This window comes from Muntiacus reevesi, chromosome 9, assembly GCF_963930625.1.
Source record: "Muntiacus reevesi chromosome 9, mMunRee1.1, whole genome shotgun sequence".
Classification (NCBI taxonomy): domain Eukaryota; kingdom Metazoa; phylum Chordata; class Mammalia; order Artiodactyla; family Cervidae; genus Muntiacus; species Muntiacus reevesi.
In genome coordinates, this window is record NC_089257.1 from 29,323,477 (window position 1) to 29,340,806 (window position 17,330).

At 35.2% G+C, this 17,330-nt stretch overlaps 1 protein-coding gene across 3 annotated transcripts in view; it reads left to right on the forward strand.

Annotated features, from left to right (window-relative positions):
* Positions 1-17,330, forward strand: part of IMMP1L (inner mitochondrial membrane peptidase subunit 1) — a 71,388-nt gene that overhangs the window by 42,028 nt on the left and 12,030 nt on the right. For all 3 annotated transcript variants that reach the window (XM_065943917.1, XM_065943918.1, XM_065943919.1), the window contains 3 exons: positions 1,817-1,950; positions 3,843-3,931; positions 7,368-7,494. In XM_065943917.1, coding sequence (XP_065799989.1) covers positions 1,817-1,950; positions 3,843-3,931; positions 7,368-7,494 — 350 coding nt within the window. The remainder of the gene's footprint in view (positions 1-1,816; positions 1,951-3,842; positions 3,932-7,367; positions 7,495-17,330) is intronic.

Sequence of the window (17,330 nt, forward strand, 5' to 3'; positions counted from 1 at the left end):
GACTAAACACTAATAAGTAATAAAACACTGATAAATAATAGTCCTATCCTGTGGGTTCTAAAATCCTATTATTGCAACTTCCCTGGAGGTCCAGTGGTTAGGACTTTGTGCTTTCCCTGCCTAGGGCTTGGGCTCACTCCCTGGTCAGGGAACTAAGAACCTGCAAATTGCACGGTGCATCCAAAAGGAAAAAAAAAAATCTATTTTATTTAAACATAAGATAGGCAGAAACTTAGACATTTGGAAATGGAACTTAATTATATAAGGTTATATAGTACATGCTAATCGCCAAGCAAATGACACAGTAACTAGCATTTCTTGATCTATTTCACACACTCTTCATATCTGATTACAAGTAATCCTGACTTAGCTCTCTGAGATAGTGATAGTAAGGCCATTTTACAGGTAAAGGCACTTGAGATTTACATAGGTAGAATAACCTGAACGTCACACAGCTAAAATGTGGTGGAGCCAGGGTATCTGCTTTGACAGATCAACTTTAGAGACAGTATTCTTAATCATTGAAAATGAACAATGGAAACCCAAATGAGAAGCAACAACTTGCCTATTGAGAGCATTAAGTGTTTGGTGGGCAGTTTAAATAAACAGGAGTATGGTTGAGCAGTCAGTTTCTGTAGGAGCATCAAGGAAGAGCAGGTTGGAATCTGAAGATGGGATGGAAGCTATTTGAAAAAGAATCCTGAAAGTGAGTAATATGCGATAGAAAACTGTAGAGGTTATGAGAGCAAGGGAGAAATATGGGAGTCAGTGTAACAATGGTTAGGTTCTTGAGTTTCTAGTTTTGTGATGTTTAGCATGTAAGCTGATTACACTTAGGTTCCTTATCTATAAAATGATAATAGTAATAATATCTGTCTCACAGAGATTAATTTGTAAAGCCTGACTTATATACCAAGCATTGAGCAAATGTCACATGTTGTTATTGTTGATGTGTTTTAGTAAATTTAATCTGATAATAGTGCCTAGAAGTCTAGGCCTAAGCATTAGGCCATTAGTTCAGAAATGCTTGAAACATAGCTGTAGCAGGTAAATACAAAAGAAGAAACAAATACTAGGAATATTTTAGATGAATAATATCAGTATGTCAAGTATATATGGCTTTTAAAAATATATATGGTTCTTAATGGTGTTTCATAATCATGTGTTCATTGTTATAGTAGCAATTAATAACTGACAACTGAATGTAACTACAATTTACAAAGCCACTGGGACATGTTAATTGAATTTGATTCTTGAACCATTTTGTGAGATACTGTTATTTCCATTTTATTAAGGCCCATAGAGATGAAGTAATTCATTGAAGATCACACAAGTTTAATAAAGGAAGTAATTTAAAACTTTCCTTTTCATACATTTATTCTAGTTTTTTCCTCTTTATAACCCTATTAGGTTATGACAAGAACTGATGTTCTATCACTGGCAATAGTATGAAGAACTATTATTAGTACTTGAAAGAGTTAATATCTTTTCTTAAGTATCGGCTTTGATATCAAGGAATAACCAGGGCATGAAAGGGGAGAGACAAGTTCAGAGTCTGCTAGTTATCTAATTTATATTTAAACCCAGTAATATTTGAATATAATTTGTTTAGTAGATCAGAGTATTAAGTGGCTATGATTTACCTTTAAAAAAAAAATCTGTATAGCAAAAATGAAAGTAAACTTTTGATTTTCTGCACAAATTACATTAGGCATTTACTACCCTTTGGGTAATTGTAAAATATTTCACAGTAGAGTTATCTCTTAAATATTTTTAAATAGTATTGATCATGAAACTTTTTGAAATTTACCATCAGGCCAATGGTGGCAGAGTCTACATAGAACTATGCTTCGTGGTGTTCTGGGAAAAGCCTTTCGACTTGTTGGCTATACTGTTCAGTACGGCTGCATAGCCCATTGTGCTTTTGAGTACATTGGTGGTGTTCTCATGGTAAGTGCTCACATTCAAGAAAATAATCATATAAAATATGCTATTTATTTAAATTGAAGGAAGAGTGTTTGTTTGCATTGGCACTGATGTAAAACAGAACTGTAACTTTAAATGTGGTCCTGTATTGTTTCTTTCAGGGGCACAAAAGCCCCTGTTAATCTAATGAAATATTAGTTTTTCCCATTATTGAATACTACTTACTGTGTTCTAGGATGTGTTTGATATTTTATGTTTCTTAACTTATTTAATCTTTTACACTCTGTGAGATACATATTATTGTTGTTTAGTTGCTAAGCTGTGTACAACTCCTTTGCGACCCCATGGACTGTAGCCCACCAGGCTCCTCCATCCATGGGATTTCCCAGGCAGGAATACTAGAGTGGGTTGCCATTTCCTTGTTCAGAGGATCTTCCTGACCCAGGGACTGAATCCACATCTCCTGAGTTGCAAGCAAGTTGTTTTACCACTGAGCTACCAGGGAAGCCCCTGAACTACTTACTAGAAGTCCACTAATACTATGTACATGAGGAAGCTGAGGCTCAGAAAGCTCAAGTAACTTTCTACAAGTCCCACAATTCCAAGTAGACTTGGAATTTCAGCACAGATTTCTCTGATTTTCAAAAATCCTACTTTACTTTTTAACTACTGTGAAAAGTGTCAATAACTGTTACTAAAACAAATGATTTATTCTGCCTTGTGTCAAAATTAAAATGTTAAGGCTGTCCTTTTCCCAATGTATTTTCTTAATATTGCATCATAAATCTATCAACCATGACAGTACTCACCTTTTGTCATATAAATGAAATAATAATTTGGTTGATTGTTCAGTCAGTGAGTTTTGCTATTGGTGTTGCTGTGTTTACAGGTTTACCCTAAAGAGATTTATAGTCATATAATCTCAAGTTGGAATAATTCTAATAACTATATTTAGGCAAATAAATATATCTAACTGAAATTCCCCTTTGATTTTTTTTTTAATCTATACTGGTGCCTCCAGTAGACTACAGAGACAGCAAAAAACTTTCATTGTCGTCTTTTTTTCTGCCTGAGTAGGAAGTTTTGAGTAAAAAGTTTTATTTACATACAACTGAATTGGATGAAGACTGTTGTATGTAGATTTTTTAGATTACAGTGATAATATACTACAGTTTTGAGGTATCAGTTCAGTTCAGTCACTCAGTCATGTCCAACTCTTTGCAGCCGCATGGACTGCAGCACGCCAGGCTTCCCTGTCCATTACCAACTCCCTGTCCATATGTACCTCATACCTGTTTTGAGGTATATATGAAGATTATTGTTTTAAGACACACTAATATGAAAGTTTTTAAAGTGCATCTCATTATGCCAGTATTTTTCAGTAGAAAATGTAACTTGCAGCCCCCCAAAATGAATAAGGTATTCTCTTGAAGAGAATGAAACACATCAGTTAGTTGAAAGTAGTATAATACCACTTGCTAAATTACTGTCATGGGCTTCTGGATGATATTTGGCCATAGCAAGAAGAAAAACATCATTCATTTGTTCATTCAACAAGTATGTGTTGAGTATTATGCTAAGCACTGTTTGTGATCTTGTTTAGCAATTGGGAACTTAAGAGACAGAGTCACTGCTCTCAAAGCACTTAAATTTTACAAGATGGCCAAAATTTGGACCCAGAGGTAATGTTATTCATCTTTTATAATATAATATTAATAAACCATTTTAAATATATTTTGCCAGTGTTCCAGATTTGCTGGCTTCTCTATAGAGTTGAACTTCTCTTGGAGCTACTAGCTTTTTATAAATCATCCTCCAAGTTTAAAGAACATTTGCTTGATTTTCTTTTAAGCCTGATCAGATATTTATATTTTAAAAGGTTTTCAAGTTAAATTTAAAAATTACCTTTCTTTCAGTGTTCTGGACCATCCATGGAGCCTACAATTCAAAATTCAGATATTGTCTTTGCAGAAAATCTTAGTCGACATTTTTATGGTATCCAAAGGTAAATTTCTGTCACAAATATATTAAATTCATGGTGAAAACACAGATACATATTGTCTTTTCTGCAGTTCCTTAACGTTAGCTTTAAAAACTCTTCTGTAAATAACCAAATTAATGACCAACTGGATGAAATTTTGACTCAAATTTTTTCTCTTATTGTGAGAAATTTTAATAATCTTTCTAAATATTCAGTCTCTTGGATCGTTCGAGTAAAGAACTAGAGACTTAGGAGCCAGTTACCTATTCAAATCTTAGTGATTTGATTTTTTAATTTTCAAAATAATCCTGCATTTCTGTTGGTGACTGTCTTATTCTCTATAGTCTGTGATGAGCAGTTGATGACTTTTAGACTGTATAGCACTGTATATAGCTGGGAGCCAGGAATCGTATCTATTATGAGTTTTCTGATTAATTATATTAAGTTACAAAATTCCTCAGCAAATAATATTTGCCACTGAATCTTTTAAAATCCTCTTCTAAATGGTGTTTCCAATCCTTAAGATATTATTTATTCTACTTAACTCCTGGAGTGTTATTCTTCTGAATTGATGTCAAGTATTAGTCATTTAATGTATTTTCTAAAGGGAACCTCTTTGATTCCCTAAAATTTGGTGTCCATTAGTTTTTCATAATTCTTAAAAAATAAATCTGTATTACATTTCATCTTCAGAAAATATAAATTTTACTCACTTGAGCTGTTGTTTATCTTATGGCATAAGTAGGTTTAGGTATTCCTCTTTCATTATTGACCTTTTCTATAGTGTATTTCACATTATTGGAAAATCACCAAGAACAGTGTAAAACTGTTCTTTGCATTTACTGATCTTCCACCACCTTAGCTTCTGTAGATAGAAACTCTTCCTCAAGCATTATGGTCTAGCATGGGCCTTAGGTAATTCTTCAGATCTTTTCTCCCCAACAACTTCAGGACGCCTAATTGATAGATATGGGGGTAATAAAATAAAGTTTATATAACAGGTTATATTCTAGCTTCCTTTTCTTTTTACCTTATATCGAAATAACTTAGTACAGTCTTTGGATTAACTGGAGACCTAGGTTCACTACAGCATGAAGACAAGCGAATGTTTTCCATGCTAAACACATGATTCACTCTAGTCTTTAAGCATCCTTAACAAGAAGCTGGATTCATTGGCTAAATAGTTTGTGAATGAATACTTCAATATTGTCTTTTTTTGGAGGGGATACTCTTTGCAGTCAGATGGATAATATAAATAACTATATTTAGTAAATAAGTTGTTTTGAAAGTTTCATTTTGTATTCTGTTCATTCAGGGAACCCATTGGCTGGAAAGACAGCTCAAAATTTGGCATTTATGTGAGACATACCAAAGTAACTTTTACAACCAGGGTAGTCAGTTGGTAACTCTACTTTAAAAATATTACTATCCTGAATATTTTTTTCATTAATCTGCAGCACAGAACTCTGAGATTTCAGGTACATCTCTTACACCTGACAAGAGATACTCTTGCTAGCTGCCTGTTTCTAAAGACAGAATAGTCATCCATTTAGGGATGATAAAAGCCTGCATATCTGGTATCTAAAGCACATGGATTTTTCAGTCCAGTGGACAGAACTTTCATGCCTGAGACAGTCATCCCTTTATTACTGCTGACTCTTGGAACAGTCAGTGAGCACTTTATTTATAAGCTGTGCTCTACTCTATAGAGAACGTTGGGTTGAGTAAGAGGTTGATCCTTCATCTCAAAAGCTTATAATCTACTAGAATAATAAGGATGATTATAAATGATATAGGAAAATTTGAATCTTAGTTCTGTTAAGTTTATTTTAAAATGCTATTTGAAAGAGTGGAGAGTTTAGGTAATCTTTTTTGATCTAAGTTCTGTGCCTATAATATCTGGTTAGACCACTGGAAGTACAGTCTACATAATAATGCTTTCTATAAAAAAAACTTTGACTAAATTATGATTTTTTTTATGTTGCCATTCAAGTGCAGTTTGTTATGAGGGTCATATTGATTATTTTGTTGACAAACTTAAGCTGAATAAGACTCCCACAGAGAACATTTCTCTCCCCAAAGCTAGCCATAATCAACTTTGATAGTATGTTATATATGTTACAATATTTGCAAATTTCTTCATCTGAACAGTTCTGCTGCCATAGTTCCAGTTGGTTGGGAAGAGATGCTTTATCCTGTTTTCAAACAAGTGTAAGCCTTATATTGCACTCCAAATTATAGAGTTTACTGTTTTAATAGCATACAGCTCTTATTAAGAATAGCCTCAAGAAATGACTATTCTGAATACTGTTGTAATTTCTGTAAAATTTCTGATGAAGATGCTGTCTTTGCTTTCCTTACATACATATCTTTTCCTCTTTGATTTAGTTGTTAAGAAAAATTTTGCCATACTTTTCAAACTAAACCTTATTTTATTAGTTAATGGTTGGCAGATAATAATCATAATTTCTTTTTTAACTTGACTATCAAAAAGTTTCAAACTCATTATAATACTTATATATAGCAATAACTAGGTTTCTAATTTAACTATCATCCTTTATTTTTATGACTTTTGATTTTGATATATGCATCTTTTATCATAAGCAGCATCAAATTATTTTAAGAACCTGGTACAGACAATAAGTAAATATATTAAATCCCTTCGAGTGTGAGCAACAGAATTCACTTATTGCTCATTTCATGCAAAAAGAGTGTTGTATTCTTTTTGGTTGGGACATTAGTCCTATATTTTTGTCTCCTTCCTTTCCAATTTTAAGTATCTTACTTAGTCTTCTAATACATGCAAATTGTTACTTATTCCATGAATCGTCTCTTCCATATGTAACCCTATCCATATTGGTTTTATATGTATGATATGCCAGTTTATTTTTTGTAATATATGTTTGGACAGGTTTCAGTATTTTTTCTGGCTAAGTTTTCTGATAATTTTTCTTCAAATATAAGTCTTTTTGACTGTACTGTGAACTGTCTAGGTTTATATAATTTACATGCTGCAATTTCTCAGTTCTTTAAGCTCTAGGGAAACATAGATGATGTCTCTACCTTTATATGTGCTGTAGAGTCAGTCAATGTTACAGGCAGGGCAGTAAAATTTGCTTGGTTAATCTGGCGATATTTACATGGATTGCTTTTTTATAGTTTTGGTGCTAAAAATTTAGACACAAAAGTAACACACTAAGTACAGTGTAAGAAGGTAATTCTCGTGGAATTGTCAAAAATTTTAGAATCTTCTAATAGTTTTTCCATCACTCTCATTTTTGGATTCTGACCCATGAAGTTAGTCTTGAAGGTTCTCAAAGCTGGTAAATGTATGGGAGGGTTAGTATGTGAGAGGATAAAGGGTGTGGCTTTAAGTTGCTTTGTAAAAGTATTGTAGCAGTGCCATGCATGTGTTTATGCTTAATAATAACACTGACTTTCTTTGACTTTTTCCCCTCAGAGGTGACATTGTGGTTGCAAAAAACCCGAGTGATCCAAAATCAAATATTTGTAAAAGAGTAATTGGTTTGGAAGGAGACAAAATTCTCACCAGTAGTCCAGCAGGTTTCTTTAAAAGCCATAGTTATGTAAGTAACATTTCAATTATGTTATTCATTGGTATCACAGTTGATTAACATTAAGTGAACACACAAATGAAAATAACTTTTATTTGTGTTTGAATATAAGTTGAAATGATGCATTCAGTAGACTATGTAAGTGTATGTTTGTATCACAAACAACATGGCCGTTATAATTTATATATTTTATTTTCTTTTAAAGCCCCATTCAAACATCTCAGTGTTAGTTGTTGAAGGCAGGATTCACCAGCAGTGTCAAAATATTGGGCAAAGTTTTGAGGGAAAATAGTAGGTTTGCATAGTCTCAAAGTATCTCTCCCAGGGTTTTTTCCAAAGGGAGAAATAGTAACTGTGGAGGAGAAACCTGTCAGACACTACCTTAACTGAGTGATCAAGGTTAACTTCACCAATAATACAACATGTCAACATAATGTAGCCCCTGAATTGAAGCACTGAGAAGAGCACATCACTTTTGTGGTATTCTTGTAACAAGAAGTTATAGCCTCAGTCTAATTATAAAAAAACAACAGACAAACCGTAATTGAGGGTCATCCTGCAACATAACTCTTTAAAAAAGGGAAGTCAGGGATTGTCATAGATTGGAGGAGACGAAGAAGATGTGACAACTAAATGCAATCTGGAATTCTGGCGTAGTTTTTCCACTGGCTTGTTAATGAAAAATCTGGTAAAATCAAATGTAGTCTTTTAGTGTAGTTTTTTTTTTTTTTAATCCTATTTAAATGTTCAGAATAGATATTTTGTATACCTTTGGTGTAGTCAACTTACCAACCCAGTTAGGAAAGAGCACATGCGGTAGAGTGGAAGAGTGAAGAGCAGATGTGGTATGTCAGCCGCCTTCACCAGTCACCTGACTGCCGAGACAGAGCTTGTGGCTGGGGTGGGTCAGGGCAGGGAGGGCCTTCTGTTTACTCAGCATATGCTGTTCTTTCTTTAATTATAGATTTATTTTCTACTTTTGTTTAAATTTTCTGTGTCACTATCAGTTTATTAATAGAACTGTTGTATCTATCAAGTAACTTTATCTTCATCCCCAATGTAAACATATAATTAGGAGTTGAATTGTCTTCATCATTGTAAATTTATTTTTACCTGTAATAGCCTCTGTTGCCCTATTAAGTAAGTTTGATCAATAGACTATTAAATAATCAATTTATTGTTTATTTACCTTCCTTAATAGACTATGGTTCAGCCGTGCAAATGTTTATTACACTTTTGATGTTTGTTACTACAGTGCTAAACATCCTAGGAATCAATAGCTGATGGTGATCCTAATGTTAAAGTTGAGAATGTAGTATCAGGTAACATATCAGTATTTTTCTGTGGTCTTCATCATGGATACTTATCCTTTTGTTTTTCAAATATGTTAGTTATTTACATAATTATTTCACCATCACATGACTGTTATCATTTCATGAGGCAGTCTAGTCACTTCTAAGTTGCTTTAGCAACAAGCATATACTTGAGGCCAGAATTCAGTTCATTTCAGTTCAGTCGCTCAGTCCCGTCCAACTGTTTGCAACCCCATGGACTGCAGCATGCCAGGCTTCCCTGTCCATCATCAACTCCCGAAGCTTGCTCAAACTTGTATCCATCCAGTCAGTGATGCCATCCAGCCATCTTATCTTCTGTCATCCCCTTCTCCTCCTGCCTTCAATCTTTCCCAGCATCTCAGACCAGAATTATCAACAGACAAATGACAAAACATATAAATGATAACAAAACATATAAATTTCTGAGTAGTTGTGTGCAATTGTACTTTGCACAGTGTGCACACCACTGTTGTTGTTTTCTTCTGAAATTATTAGATGAGGAATGTTAGGATGAAAGGATTTAGATAAAATCTCTGCTAAGTAATCAGAAAAAATAACCAGGGTATTATAAGATGTATTTTTTATATATGTATAAAGATTCTATTCATGGGAAACATCCTTTGGATTTTTATGTTTGATGAGAGGATAAGTTAGGGGACACTGCTGTTTTGTTCCAGATGCGTTCAGTTGATTTGGTGTGCATGTTATAAATGTTCAGACAATTGTAATAATTTTGGTCAACACTTACCCTGTATTTACTTTGTACCAGAATAAGTACAGGGTAAGTGTTAAAACTCTTTCAAGCATTAGTTTATTTAATCATCATGACAGTAACCCAGTAAAGGTAGTTGGTAGTAGCATTTAACATATGGGAAAACTGAACAACAGGGAAGTTAAATAAATTGCTCAGTTAGTAAGAGAAACAGTTGGAATTCAAACACAGATAACCTGGCTCTATTCAAAAATTTGTATTTTTTACTATGCCAGTACTACCTCTCCCAAAGTATCCTCCACTTCCCATTCTTATTTTTGCTTCTGTCTCCTCAAATTGTACTTCCCTTACAATGTGTTTGTCTTAAACATTTTAAAAAAGAAAGGCAGCTATTTCTGATCAGGGCTAGTATTAGATATAAAAGACAAGCCAGTGATTTTTGAAGGCTTCCCACCTCCACCAGTTTTTCTCATGGTTTAGAGAATTGTGTAGCTATTACTGAACTACTTTAGCAGATGTGTTCCATTAATCAAGGTGATTTATAACAAAAATTCATCCAAGTTTGGAGCACTCTGAAGAGATATCCAAACTGTTTGCAATCTGCCCCTCTAGAGTGTTCCCTTTTCCAGCTATCTCAGAAGCAGACTGGTGCTGTATTTTATGAAAGGGGTTTCTTTCCCATATCTGTGCACCCTTTCAGAAAAATATTTGTTGTTTATAAGTTATGAAGACAATACTATTCAGATCTTGATTGAGCTGCATAATAAGGATGATGTATATTAAATATGTTTTGAATTTCAGGCAAAAAAAAAAAAAAAACAACACATTCAAGTAGGTGCTTCAGATAGAAAAACACCAAAATTTTCATTTGGAACCTAAAATATAGAGTTTAGCATATGAAAAAATTAGCATTGTTTTTAAGTTGGAGAAAAAGAACATGAACAGTTAAGTGATGTGAAGCCATCTTACTCATTCCAGAGTTCCAAAAGTCCATATGGCAAGCATTAAAGATGATTTATTTTTTACATTAAGCATTTGGAAACTAAGCAGTCCCTATCAAGGTGTTACAGCAGTGGTTTTGCTTTTTTTCCTGATATTGAGGCTAGTAATTTTTTCCCTTGAGTTATGGGCTGAGCATTGGTACTAGGAAATGAGTTAATTTGTGACTCTCAAAAGAAACAAATTTTACTCAGCTCAAAAATCTTGAATAACTTGCCTTTCTATACTATAGGAATTCCTCAGTTAGCTGCTAGAAGCCACTAATTTGCCAAAAGTAATTTAATTGAAAGAAGCATTTAGCAGGTAGGAAATACGTTAAATGAACTAGCATTCTTCCGTTGATCAGCACAGCAGGTGATTTAACATAGACTCCACTCCCCTAAGGGATATAGAGCCAAGACTCAGGAAATACGGTAAAATTTTGTTATAAAGCTAATAAAGAAGCAAAGAAAAACACTTTATACTCTTTCTCAGGATAACATTGTGTGATAGTTCAAAGCTGTGATTTTAATTCATAGTGTAACTGTGTTACAGTTAGGCATTTTGAAATACAGTAAGTTCATATCAGCAAACAGTCATGCTATTAAACCTCCCATCCAAACAAACAGACCTTTTGGGGACCATATCCTGCTTTAGGAAAGAGTTGTGCATACTTACCGACTCCCCTGTGAACTTTATATTCTCTTTTGAACTCATTCCACTTAGACTTTGATCCCTGGGAATTCACTGGAACAGTTCTCATGAATGTTCTGTTGTTGATCCAGTGGTCAACTTTCAGTCCTCCTTTCACTTGAATTCACTTGTATTTAAAGTAGTTGTTCATAAGGCCTGGTTTCTCTTAGTTTGAGGAATACCGCTATCTTTAGGTTTTCTCCTTTTTCTGTTTCTGCCGAGTGGCCTTTGTTGATTCCTCCAAATAACTAAGTAACTAAGTAACTTAGGGTTATTTACTGGGTTTACTAAGTAAAAAAGTAACTAAGGGTTTGTATTTTAAACTTAGTTTGTTTATATATGCAAATGTAAGGTGACCTAATCCTGTCTTGAAGTTTTAAATACTGTCTAATTTTAAAGTCCTAAATTTATATCAACCACAACTTCTTTCCTGAACTCCAGAATCATATATCTAATAATCTAATATTTTCCTCTTGAACTTAGTATGTCCAAAACTAAACTCCTGATTTTCCTTCCACAAGTGAATCCTCCTACACATATTCCCAATCACTGAAAGGTGACTCCATTTTTCTGCTCACTCAAGTCATAAACCTTGGAGTCATCCTTGCCTCTCTTCCTCTTTCACTCTCTCATCCAATCTATTAGCAAATCATGGTGATTATATCTTGGTTCAAAATTGGGAAAGGAGTATGTCAAGGCTGTATATTGTCAACTTGCTTCCTTAACTTATTCATGAGAAATGCTGGACTGGATGAAGCACAGCTGGAATCAGGATTGCTGGGAGAAATATCAATAACCTCAGATATGCAGATGATACCACCCTTATGGCAGAAAGCATAGAAGAACTAAAGAGCCTCTTGATGAAAGAGGAGAGTGAAAAGCTGGCTTAAAACTCAACATTGAAAATGGCATCCAGTCCCATCACTTCATGGCAAATAGATGGGGAAACAGTGGAAACAGTGAAAGACTTTATTTTCGTGGGCTCCAAAATCACTGCAGATGGTGACTAGAACCTTGAAATTAAAAGACACTTACTCTTTGGAAGAAAAACTATGACCAACCTAGACAGCATATTAAAAAGCAGAGCCATTATTTTACCAACAAAGGTCTGTATAGTCAAAGCTATGGTTTTTCCAGTAGTCATGTATGGATGTGAGAGTTGGGCTATAAAGAAAGCCAAGGACTGAAGAATTGGTGCTTTTGAACTGTGGTGTTAGGAAAAACTCTTGAGAGTCCCTTGGACTGCAAGGAGATCCAACCAGGCCATCCTAAAAGAAATCAGTCCTGAATATTCATTGGAAGGACTGATGCTGAAGCTGAAGCTCCAACTCTTTGGCCACCTGATGGGAAGAACTGACTCATTGGAAAAGACCCTGATGCTGGGAAAGATTGAAGGCAGGAAGAAAAGGGGATGACAGAGGATGAGATGGTTGGATGGCATCACCGATTTAATGGACATGAGTTTGAGCAAGCTCCAGGAGATGGTGATGGACAGGGAAGCCTGGTGTGCTGCTGTCCACAGGGTCACAAAGAGTTGGACACAACTGAGTGACTGAGCTGAACTGAACTGATATTTTGTAAATACAATCAGAATTCGTCCACACTTTGCCACCATCACTGCTACATCCTGGTGCAAGACAAATTTATCTCACTCTTGTTTTCTTGTAATAACTTCTGATCTTCTCTCTCTGCTTGTATCTTTCCCAACTGCTTGCCTCCCTACTCTTTGCATAGTAGCTGAAATCATCCTTTTTAATAATGATGCTTTTTAATAGAAATAATGTTACTCTTCTCCCCAAAGAGCCCAGTAGCTCCCCATCTCATAATAAAAGCCGTGGTCCTTTTGATAGTCTGGAAGACCCACATCCTTCATGCTCCTTGTTCTTGTAGTTGTAAGTTTTATTGGAACACAGGCACACTCATTCATTTATGTATTGTCTGGGACTCTTTCACTAAAACAGCAGAATTGAGTTGTTGTAACAGAGACTCTGTGGCCTGCAAAGCTTAGGCTCTTCGCTGTCTGGCGTTTTACAGAAACATTTGCTGACATTTGCTCTAGAACATCAGATTCTTAATGGCAGGGATTTGTGTTGATCTCAGTTAATTCCCCAGTTTCTAATCTTTTATTTGGCATCTGGTAGATCCTTTAAAAATACTGGAAGTTTAGACAAATGTACATATAACTGGAGTCTGATGGCATTTTCTTTTAGTTTCTGTTCTACTCAGTTTCTTCTGGTTTCTCCTGCAGACTCGCTCTGGAGTAAAGTGCATGATGTTCCACTTTTCAATGATATAGATGTTCTTATACTTCAACACACTGTATGCTAATGCTGAGTTGGCCAATCTGTGTTCATCCTAGTCTTCATAGAATATTTGAAAAACTCTGCTTACTTCCATGGTAGGGCTACTTGACCATCTTGTGTAATTGCAGTTGAAAGTTGTAGAAAGTACTGGAATGCCCCTCTTACTTTGTGCCAGGATAGCACTGTGCTGAGTAAATGTTTAGTTCCCTAAGTGACTTCTGTTTGATAGATTTTAGCCCTTTTATTGGAGTAGACTAAAAATTCACCTGTGTCTGAGTGACTTAGTTTGGAGTCCTCTGAATTTGGTCTTGTCTAACTCTTCCTAAGGAACGGTGGACCCTGAGGTACCTTGGGCTTACTACCTTACTCTCATTTGGGGGGAAGATATGACTTCCCAGAAATGGTATGGCAGTCTTGTTACTATGAAGGCTAAGTTGCCTTTGCAACATGTAGTACCCACTAATTAAGTTGTGTGGTAAAGAGAGTTTTCTACATTTTGGTAGAAATGATGTGCCTTGGACATTAACTACTCTGCGGATGTTTTGTTCTTTTGATCCTTTTATTGGTTGGCAGCTTAAGGATGGATAAGTTATTACCGGAAGTTGGTAAACTTTCCTTTAAGTGTAAACTGCTTTCCAGTGGTTGGTTATTATAAAATGAAGAATCTTTTTTTCTAAATCTTTCAAATAATTAAAACTCTATTTATTGAATTTCAGTTTTTCAGCCATAGCGGCCACTCTGTATTGAAAATGAGCATGGTAGTAGAAATATGATTATGGAGATTTCAGTATTTTCCTGTAGTTAAAACATGGCAATCTTTTGCTACTGTTAAAGAAAACATCTGTACTTATTAGAAAATTTTCTTTTGCTTTTATTTTTGACCTATCAAAGATCCAGTTATATAAAGCTTTTTGGTTCTCGATAACACGGATTCCAGTGTCATACACAAAAGGTGAAATGTTCATCAGATGCTGGTTTGTTACCACAGTAGAGTAGGTGGATAAGAAATGTAATATTTTGTCTCCTGGTCCTGCCAACTGCGCCAGTTGTCTCACTCCGTAACACTGTGTGCACTGATCTTAAACCCAGGGTAGGCAAGGAGGAAGCTAAGAGCCTGCGAGAAGACTGGAGGAGCCGTAGGAACTGCAGACACGTTTATTCTCTCCTGGCTGGCACAGCGGCCATAGCACCAGCCAAAACATAACCATAACGTAGTCTGCCAGGGCATTCCCGGTGAAGCTTATATATGCTTCCACACCAACAGTAGCCTATGGACCCGCGAGTGCCTCCTGAGGAGCATGCACAATGCTATCAGTGATCTCAGCTGTTACAAAACTTGGGGCCAGAGCGCCTGACCATGCCATCTTGGCTGCTTTGCTCATGCCCTACATATTTCTTACATTTTTCTTTTTGTATTATAGAGTATGTTAGTAACAATATGCTTTATTGTAATTTATTTATAACATTTTATAACAATTTGTAACATTTTATACCTTTATAACCTTGTTATTGGCAGAAATGTAAGAAATAGAGTTTTACATTTCAAAAAGAACGGATTAAATGTTCTAAGGATGCTCTGGTCTATAGTGTTCTTAAAAAGAAAACTTTGAAATGGGATAAGATGTTGGTAAAAAGCTGTTTTACTGTATACTGAGAAGTATTTATATAAAATTGCAAGCTGAAAAATAATCTAATTGGACAACATTAGAAAATGGGCACTTTTATAAACACTGATAACTCCCAATGTGTCCTGTGTATTTAGGTTATAGTCCAAATCTTTGAATATCCTAATGCTGTTTTTCTGTTTGTTTAAATGTCATTTACTTTAGCTAAAAGTCACAACCATATGGTCTTCTATTGCTACTTGTATTATAAATAGCAAAAGTACTTCTTTGTAGGGAGAGGACTCATCAGATTGAAAGGGCTTGTTTATTATAAGCTGCTGATACACTGAATCCTTATGTCATTTAAATAGAAGAACTACCTAATAATGTCACTTATTACAACTAGGATATCTAAACAAGGGACTTGCTTTTTGCAGACTATAGTGATAAAAACCTGTGCTTCACATCCATTTCTCAGCAACCGCTCCCAGGGTAATCAATCATGGCATACTGCTAATGCCTTGATTACAGCTGATGCGGAGGAAATTTGTTTACTTTTTTGCTAAGTGAAGTTCACTGCGGAGATGACGTGACTTTTTCATCCTATAGCTAACACAACTCTGAAGATAAATTTGACTTAGTGTTTACAATTCTGAGGTGTTTTTCTTCTGATGTTAACACTAAAGAATCATCTTTGAGGCCCTCAGTACTTAAGCATTTTCTGATGTGTTCCCTGAACATTTTCAGAATATTTTGATCTTAGCTTAACAATAATATGTAGTTTATAAAATATTATTTTATAGAAATGTATTTTATCTTAATATGTGTTTGAATATGTATGTATATGTATTTGTGAAAATCAACACTTCTGTTGAAACAGTAGCAACTCTTCCTGAAACTAGCATGTTTTGCTTACCTAAAAATATTGTAACCACTCAGAGTTGGAAAGTCAGTGCTATTGGTGAGATTCTAGGGGAGGCATTTATGCAATTCAGTAAAATGCTATATTACATGTAGTTTTATCTACATGTTATATGAGACCTGTATACACTTAGGCTGCTTAAAAGTAATTGGGAAAAATTACTGATAATGACATTGTAATGCTACTGTTCAACGTAAGAATCTAGACAGACTTGCACTCTGATAGTAGTAAAGAGAATGTGTTCTGAGTGGCTTCCTGATCTGATGCAGTGGTCTTCTAGAAAGCTGTCGTTGACCAGGTGGAATATATTCAAATGTCTTCTGAAATAAACAACTGAATGAAATTCTTCTCTCACCACTTTGCGTAATTAAAATCCTACAGGTTTCTGTGACCCACTTAATCTATAAAAACATTCTCACTTAACCAGTCTTTACCTAAAATGAGAATGGAAAAGAGGAGTTACACATTTAAAAGCAAGTATATATGTTATAAAACAGTTGAAAATGGTAGATTAGCCGGAAAATACTGACATTACAAGCCATGGTTCTGCTCACCTAGATATCTGAATGTACTTTGCTCCCGGATTGGAATTTTCATAACTATTTTAAGAAAATTTCAGTATTGTTTCATTTGGCATAGCTGGCTTACATCCCTACTATTAATACACATACAGAGCCAACAGGGAAGGGAAACAAAGTACTTAAAACTATAGGGTGAGTAATTTAAAATTCTAAGATGTAACTCAAGATTCTGATCTACTTCTTGTACATTGTGTGTTTAAATCTCTAAATCAGGAAGGATTAGAGAAACCTCCTATCATCAGAAGAGACTTGAAATTTGACCTGACTTCCGTTATGTAAAGAAAGTCAGAGTAGGTCTGGGGACATAGACTGATATGGACTTCTGACCCTAACTGCAAATATACCTAACCCCAAACCAGTCCCAACACCAGGCGTCTTCTCTAATGAGACAGTGCCTCGGGAGCAGGGGAAACCACTGGACTTGGGAGGATGGAGAGAAGACTTCAGCAAAAGGCCTTTAGGAGGCTACAGGGGTGGACACATTTGCCAGACAATAACTTCACAATTTTCCTATTATTTATTCATGAATTCATTAATTCTATTAATTCCAGACATTACTGAACATTTACTTGAGGGTCTCCACCATGTTAGAGTAGATAGGTCCCTGCTTGCTGGCTCTCCAATAGAACTTCCTGCAAAAATGGAATAGTCTGTATCTACACTGTCCAGTGTGGTAGCCTCTGGGTTCATGTGGCTGTTGAGTATAGGAAATGTGGTTAGT